The sequence below is a fragment of the Nannospalax galili genome, unplaced genomic scaffold (genome assembly GCF_000622305.1).
Source record: "Nannospalax galili isolate Female #2095 unplaced genomic scaffold, S.galili_v1.0 scaffold1328, whole genome shotgun sequence".
Taxonomy (NCBI): Eukaryota; Metazoa; Chordata; class Mammalia; order Rodentia; family Spalacidae; genus Nannospalax; species Nannospalax galili.
In genome coordinates this window covers 1,194,552-1,202,522 of record NW_008358795.1, presented here as the reverse complement: position 1 = coordinate 1,202,522, position 7,971 = coordinate 1,194,552, and the positions used below count along the sequence as shown (strand labels likewise).

The 7,971-nt window shown below is 55.5% G+C and overlaps 1 protein-coding gene across 1 annotated transcript; it reads left to right on the top strand.

The window, feature by feature from the left end:
- The first annotated feature begins 808 nt into the window (after nucleotides 1-808).
- Rin1 (Ras and Rab interactor 1) lies at nucleotides 809-6,857 on the top strand. Its single transcript, XM_008822259.3, is given in 11 exon segments — nucleotides 809-866; nucleotides 869-974; nucleotides 1,126-1,306; nucleotides 1,406-1,520; nucleotides 1,609-1,681; nucleotides 1,782-1,873; nucleotides 2,010-2,744; nucleotides 2,960-3,265; nucleotides 3,586-3,717; nucleotides 3,848-3,999; nucleotides 5,349-6,857. Coding segments are annotated over 11 exon segments (2,355 nt in total). The 5' UTR covers nucleotides 809-823; the 3' UTR covers nucleotides 5,769-6,857.
- Nucleotides 6,858-7,971: the final 1,114 nt, after the last annotated feature.

Genomic DNA, 7,971 nt, shown 5'->3' with positions numbered 1-7,971 from the left:
CATGATCCATATGTGTCTGATGTACTTGACAAGGGAATGAAGGCGTCTGTGGGGAACATTTGAACCTCCTCTGGGGTCCCTGTAGTTTGGGGCATTCTGGCTTCTGCCTGGGAATGGGAGGCAGGGCCCAGAGCAGCACATGAAGCACGTGGCCTTGGATTATGAAGGGGCTGGTGCACGTGCCTGGAGGCCAGGTCATGTCTGCACCTGCCCCAGCCGCTTGGCAGATTGGCAAGACAGGCTGGCAGGGTCTGTGTGTGGGAGGCAGCCAGCAGCAGCACCATGTGCTGCCGACCTCACAGCCACACTCCCCGTGGTTAGCACTTGAGTGTCAGAACCACCCCCGAACCTCAGTTAAGCAAAAGGCTTGGTTTCCTTGGAGACCCAGCATCCTTTTTCCATAGCAACCTGAAATCACAAAAACCAAGTTAGACTCAGGAATGAGTCATCTGTGACCGGTAGGGGGTGCTCTCCCACAAGGCTGACCCCTGATAGGTGGGAACAGATGAGCAAGTGACCACAGACTTGTTAAGGTGACTGAAGGGTGAGGCTTGGGCCTGTGGGAACTTTGTCCGCCCTGGTTAACCCCTCCCTACCCAGCTGCACGGGGTGAGGAGGCAGTGATAGGAAACACTGTGTGGAGGTAGTGCCCCACAGCTGGAGCCCCCAAAGTGATGCTAACACGGAGGGGTTCCCTGCCCCTCAAGACTGGACCAAGAACAGAGGAAGTGGACACTGGCCACACAGTGGACATACAAGAGTTAACTGGCGGGGTGTGACAGGGCGAACCGCCTTCAGGAAGTGTTACTCACCACCGCCAGGAATGTGCGTGCCTGTGCCTTGGGGGCTGGATTCTCTTCCTGAGTCCCAGAGAAGCGGGAGGAGCTCTTAGCCATGGAAGAACCTGGGGAGACAGAAGCACACCTGGGAGCCACCAACCTGAACTTTGTTCCTGGCCAACAACAGAAAGAAAAGTTAGTGAGTTTGGAAGGGCAGCCAGGTGTCGGGGAGGGGCAGTGATAGGAGGGTCTGGCATCGGCAGGGGAAAAGGGGAAGCCCAGAAGGGGGAAGGGGTGTACAATGTTCACACCAGACCCCTACTCAGGTCTGGATGTCCGCCCCCAGGCCAGCCCAGGACCCGCTGTATGACACACCTGACACCAGTGGGGCACAGGCAGGCGGGCCCCAGCAGCCAGCACGCATGGTGAGCCTGCGGGAGCGCCTGCTGCTCACCCGGCCCGTGTGGCTGCAGCTGCGGGCCAACGCTGCAGCCGCACTGCATGTACTGAGGACCGAGCCTCCAGGGGTGAGTCTAGCCCTATCTCCAGGGACTGGCCAGTGGAGAGTGGGAGGAAGGGGGGCTGGACACTGAGGTCCTAAGCCTCCTGATCTCTTCCATTTACAGACATTCCTGGTGCGGAAATCTAACACGAGCCAATGCCAGGCCCTGTGTGTGCGGCTGCCAGAAGCCAGCGGCCCCTCTTTCGTCTCCAGCTACTATATCCAAGAGAGCCCGGGCGGTGAGAGGGCTGGCCTGGTGGGAAGGGGCTGGAGAGAGGTGGGGGAGGGAGGTTCCCAGAGAACAGCCTCACTTCCCATGTCCCTCAGGAGTCTCTTTAGAGGGCTCAGAGTTCAGGTTCCCGGACCTCATCCAGCTGATCTGTGCCTATTGCCACACAAGGTAAGTCAGCCTGGTGACCACAGGGCCTGCTCTCTGGGCCTGCCCACCCTCTGTGCCTCAGCACCCCTTGATCCTAACTACTCCTTGCTCTCCACCTTAGGGACATCCTTCTTCTTCCACTCCGGCTTCCTAGAGCCATTGATCAGGCTACCACCCACAAGGAGTTGGAGGCCATCTCCCATCTGGGAATTGGTAAGGGTTCCCTGCAGCCCACTGCACAGATGGATACATGGAGGCCAAAGGGGAAACAGAGGACATTCACAAACCTTTTCTTGGTGGATACCCTCTTGAGCCAGCTCTGAGGCCTCTTTTGTTTTCTGATCCCCAGAATTCTGGAGTTCCTCCCTCAACACCAAGGTTCAGCCGAGGCCATCAGAAGCCCCACCAATACCCCGACTGAAGGCTCGCTCCCCTCAAGAGCTGGACCAGGGCACGGGTGCAGCCCTCTGCTTCTTCAACCCCCTGTTCCCTGGTGATCTGGGACCCACCAAGCGTGAGAAATTCCAGAAGAGCTTCAAAGTGCGTGTGTCCACAGAGACCTCCAGCCCTCTCTCTCCACCTGCTGTCCCTCCTCCCCCTGTCCCTGTGCTGCCAGGAACATCCCCCAGCCACACAGAAACGCTGCCTCCTCGCCAGCTACTGAGGAGGGAGAGCTCAGTGGGATACCGTGTGCCCGGAGGCGCTGCTGGACCCAGCCTTCCTCCCCTGCCTTCCCTCCAGGAGGTGGACTGTTGCTCCCCCAGCAGTTCCGAGGAGGAGGGGTCTTCAGGGAGCCCCACAACCTCCCCACACCTGGGCCGCCGGCGGAGACCTCTGCTCCGCTCCATGAGCTCTGCCTTCTGCTCTCTGCTGGCACCAGAGAGGCAAGTGGGTCGGGCAGCCACAGTGCTGATGCAAGACAGATACACAGCTGTGGGTCAGCTGGTGCAGGACCTCCTGACCCAGGTGCGGGCTGGTCCTGAGCCCCGGGAGCTGCAGGGCATCCGCCAGGCGCTGAGTAGGGCTCGAGCCATGCTGAGTGCAGAACTGAGCCCTGAGAAGCTGCTACCACCGGAGAGGCTGGGTAAGGCCCTGGCTGGCGGCCTACAAGCTCAGCTCCGGGCCCTCCATCCACCTCTCTCCTTGCCTTGCTTGCCTGTCTCCTGCCTCCTTGTTGTGGTTCTGCCTTCCCGGCCCTCTTTTTCTCGGTGCTGTTCCTCCCCCAACTCCTGTCTTGGTCAGGGTTCCCCCCTCTTCCAGGCCCCTTCCCCCTAACCCTGCCTGGCCCTCCTCTGGCAGAACCGGTCCTGGAGAAGTCGCTCCATCGCTCTGTACTCAAGCCTCTCCGACCCATCCTAGCTTCCCGCCTACGGCGCCGGCTTTCCACAGATGGTTCCCTTGGCCGCCTGGCTGAGGGTTTCCGCCTGGCCCGGACCCAGGGTCCTGGTGTCTTGGGATCCCACCTGAGCCCACCCTCAGTGGTGGAGATAGAACAGGTGCGTCAGAAGCTCCTGCAGCTGCTCCGTACCTACTCACCCAGCGCCCAGATCAAGCGGCTCCTGCAGGCCTGCAAGCTGCTCTACACAGCTCTGAGGACCCAGGCAGGTATGACCACACACCTCTCCTGCTCTGCTCTTTCTAAGGAGAAGCTGTCCCCCATTCCTGCCCCTCCACCCCACCCCCCACCCCCCAGGGAAAGGCTCCCAGATCCTAGACCTGCACACAGGGGAGAATGATCCAATTCTCCCATCCCAGAAGGCCCGAAAATAGTCTTCCCTGGACCCTTCTTGTGGTTGCTCTAACTGTCCCATCACCTAGGGACTGGCCGGCTGCGAAGGGGAGGGATCACTGTCTAGGACAGAGGATTGGACCCTCGCCTTTGGGCCTCTAAGGAGCCTGAAACTTCCTCTTCCATGTCCCCACAGGGGAGGATGCAGGCGCTGATGAGTTCCTGCCTTTGCTGAGCTTTGTTTTAGCTCAGTGTGACCTTCCTGACCTCCTTTTAGAAGCTGAGTACATGTCTGAGCTACTGGAGCCCACCCTGCTCACCGGAGAGGGTGAGGGTCCCCTCACTTTCCTGTCTGAGTAAACTGGGGGATCTTGGCTGCTCGTGGGCTTTGAGTAAGCAAGGAAGGGAAGGCAGGTGCCTGCCCCAGCCTAAGCTGTATTCTGTATTCTGTGTCACAGGGGGCTACTACCTGACCAGCCTATCGGCCAGCCTGGCATTACTGGGTAGCCTAGGCCAGGCCCACACTCTCCCCCTCAGCCCTGCACAGGAGCTCCAGCGTTCTCTGGCCCTCTGGGAACAGCGCCGCCTGCCAGCTACTCACAGTTTCCAGGTAATGGGGCCCTACCACATGTCTGCCCTGAACTAGCCTTGCTTTGTGGGACTCTGACATCATCTAGCACAGTCCCTCTAGTCCTGTATCACTCTACAATAGAATTAGAGGCCCATCTGAATATCAGAGCCAGGCCTTTGATGCTGGAGAGATGGTTCAAGAGTTAAGAGCTGTGGTTGAGAGCAGTGGCTGCTTTTCAGAGGACCCAAGTTCAGATCCCAACATCCATGTGGCTAAGTCCAGTTCCAGGGAATCTGATGCCCTCTTCTGACCTCTGCAGGTACTGCACATATGTGGTACACTTAGATACATGTACACAAAACCCTCATATACATAAAATTAAAAATAAATAAATCTGGGGCTGGAGAGATGGCTCAGCAGTTAAGGGCGCTGGCGGCTCTTCCAGAGGACCTGGGTTCAGTTTCCCAGCACCCACATGGTGGCTAACAACTGCCTGTAACTCCAGTTCCAGGGGATCCAACACCTTCTGGCCTCCATGAGCATTGCATGCATAGGTGCACTTATATACATGCAGGCAAAACACTCATGCACATAAAAATAAAAACAATTTTTTTTAATTTAAAAAATAAGCTGGGCATGGTGGCACACACCTTTAATCCTAGCACTCAGAAGGCAGAAGCAGGCAGATCTCTGTGAGTTTGAGGCCAGCCTGGTCTACATAGTGAGTTCAGGACAGCTGGGGCTACAGGGAGACCCTGTCTCAAAAAGACCAAAAAAAAAAGCAAAAAATAAAATCAGTCAATCAAATCCAAAAAAATTTGCCAAAGCAGGCCCAGGTTCTAATTCCTGTCCCCTAACCCCAGCCAAAGTTCTGCCCTCCCTGTCCTCAGGCTTCAACCCAGGTTCCCATTTGGGCCCTGACCCAGGTGTACCAACCCTGACCTTCAACTTTCACAACATTGCTCATGAATCCAGACTCTGCTGCTGGGTCCCAGGTTCATCCCAGCTCTACCACGTCTCATTTGTGTCAGTTTTCTCATCTGTAAATGGGCATCAGGGAGGGCTTCCTTGAAGATTAAGTGTATTGGTACCTATGGAGGCTAGTTAATGCCAGCCCCAGGAACAGTTGGGGAGAGAGCCTAGTGTAGCGTAATTCCCTCTTGAGCATCCTTTCAGGATTCTGCAGTTCCCTCTGGGCTGACCTTGTACCTACACTACCAGCCCAAACACATTTGTCCCCGCCCCCGTGTTCCCTTGGCGCTCATAAGGCTCGTGTCAGCTGGTTCCACTGTAGATGTGCACCACACCACCCTGTCCCTGCCCCTCCCTCTGCTTTGGAGATGCACACTAAGCAGAGCTGACGACTTTGCTTTGCTTCTTTTGCACAGCACCTCCTCCGAGTAGCTTACCAGGACCCCAGCACTGGTTGTACTTCCAAGACCCTGGCTGTGCCTCCAGGGTCTTCAATTGCCACCTTGAGCCAACTCTGTGCCACCAAGTTCCGAGTGACCCAGCCTGATGCATTTGGCCTCTTCCTCTACAAGGAGCAGGGCTACCACCGCCTGCCCCCTGGAGCCTTGGCCCATAGACTTCCTGCAACTGGCTACCTCGTATACCGCCGGGCAGAGCGGCCTGAGACTCAGGGGGCTGCAAGAGAGAAGACAGGGAGCAAAGAGGAGGAGAAAGGGGTCCGGAACAGTCAGGGAGAGTCTGAGACAACTGTTGGCCAAAGTGAGGGTCAGGCCACTGGAGGTCATGTGCAGCCAGGGAAGCAAGAGGCAGAAGGAGGCCAGGTAGCAGAAGAGTAGCCAGAAAGAGACAGAAGAATCATCTGGGGCAGGAGCCTCCAAGCCTTCAACGCCTGCTCTTTCCAGCCGCCCTCTGTTGTGTCTGCCACCACCTTGGACCTGTACTGATCTTCATGAGTCCACCTGCTGGGGAACAATGGAGTTGGCCACACAGAGAGACTAGAGCAAAGTTAAAGGGGTTAGGGAACTCCCAGGCTCTGTTCCGAGGCCCCTTGCCTCTGTTCTTCCCTAACCTGCAGGGATATGTGTGTCTAGTAAGGGACAAATCCATCTGATAGCCAATTTCTGGCATGGGAGGAGGATGGATGCCTTGGAGCTCCCCCTACCCATGGGCACAGACTGGGCTGCTGTAATTTCAAAGTCCTGAACTGGCCAGGTGTGGTGGTGCAGGCCTTTAATCCCAGCACTCGAGAGGCAGAGGCAGGTGGATCTTTGTGAGTTCAAGGCCAGCCTGGTCTATATAGCTAGTTCCAGCCAGCTGGGGCTACAGGGAGACCCTGTCTCAAAAAGACCAGAAAAAAAAAAAGTCCTGAACTGAGTGACCCCAACCTTTCCTGCTGTCAGAGGTTGAGGAGACAGCAGAGAGCAGAGTGACAGCAAAGGTTCCTAATTGAACAGCTCTTCCCAGTCTAAGCATTGTAGTTTGCAAAGAAGGGTTTTTAATTCTGCAGGTCTCCTGGAAGAGTTCCAGCATGTGCATGGATAGTTTGGCTGAAAAGCTCAGGCAGGGGGAAAGAAAGGAAAGGATGAGTGTCAGCAGCCATATATGCTCCCCTCTGAGAGTCTGCCCCTACCAAACAAATCTCTCATCTGTGGCTTCTTCCTCAGTCAGTCCAGAGATGGTTATTACCCTGTAAGTCAGGTCCCAGGGAAGAAGGCATCTGTGTTCCAGATTTCTTAAGATCAGAAGTCTGCCCAGGCACACCAGCATCTCTGGGAAACAGTACCCACCCATGGCAAGAAGATAAGTTTCCAGGATAGAGAGGGACCCTGAAAACATTTTCTTTACACCTGACTCTTTAGGCTCTCACAAAAGGATTGGTAGAGAAGCCAGACATAGCTTATGAGGTATAGGAAGGTGACACCCAAGATGTCATAACAAATCAGCCCTCAAAGCCAGGGCAGCCAGACCCAAAGGGAATCAGGCTGCAAAGCTAACCAGAGGAAAATGCCTGCTGTTAACCACGAGGGGGCATGCGCATCCCAGGAAGCTGCACAGGGTGACCCCTGGGGGAAGGTGAAGAGTCACTGGCTTTGTCATCAGACAGCCAGGGAGGTACAGGGCCCTGGCTACCAGCAGTTAAGAGATTCTTAGGAAAGAATTGTCCCCAGATGAATGAGGACCCCAGCCAGTCTGAAAAACACCAACTCAGATGTAAAATGACAACAGGGGAGGTACAAGTTGTGGACACTGACTTTAAGATCCACATCCAACCAGTGTAGGACTCTAAATTTCTCACTAGACCACTGAAATTCTTTCTCCCCACCTCTGTGCCCCTCAGCAGGGGGAACATGTGTCCAGTAAGGGACAAATCCAACTGATATCTAACTTCTGGCATGAGGGAGAGTGGTCCCAGCCCCTTTTACATCTCCCTCCACCAATGGGCACAGAACTGCTGGCACTTCAAGGCCCTGAACAACCTGGTGATAGGAAGCCCGTCTGTGTCCTCCTTCCCTCTCCAATGCCTTGTATAGTACTGAGCATTCTGTAGGTGCTCAATAAATGGTGTCCACTGACTAAAGCTTGAGAACTAGGAATGAGAGACCATGGAGGGAGAGGGAGGGTTGCTTTCTGGGAATGGGACACAGGATGTGTGGAGCACAGTCCCAGAGGAAGGACCTGGAATGTCTGCAGGAGGTGCTCCGAAAACCCCTGGAACTGGATATGGAATTGGTCTCGTGGGAACCAGGCCCCTGGGACCTCCACAGGCCCTTCCTGTGCTCAGCCTAATTCTGGGCTCCTAGAATTCATTGTGGCCTCAGCCATGACTCAAAGGGGCACTGCAAGGTCCTGCCAGCTGCCTGGCACTTTTGGTTTATCTGAGTGCCCAGAAATCCAGGCCAAATCAGTATAAACAGGGATCAGAATTCAAGGGTAGAGACTCCAGGCAGGGTAGGTGGTAACAGGCTGGTCTGAGACTGATGTTCCCGTTTTACAGATGAGGAACCTGAAGCTTGCTCTAGGAAAGTGGCTTGTTATAGG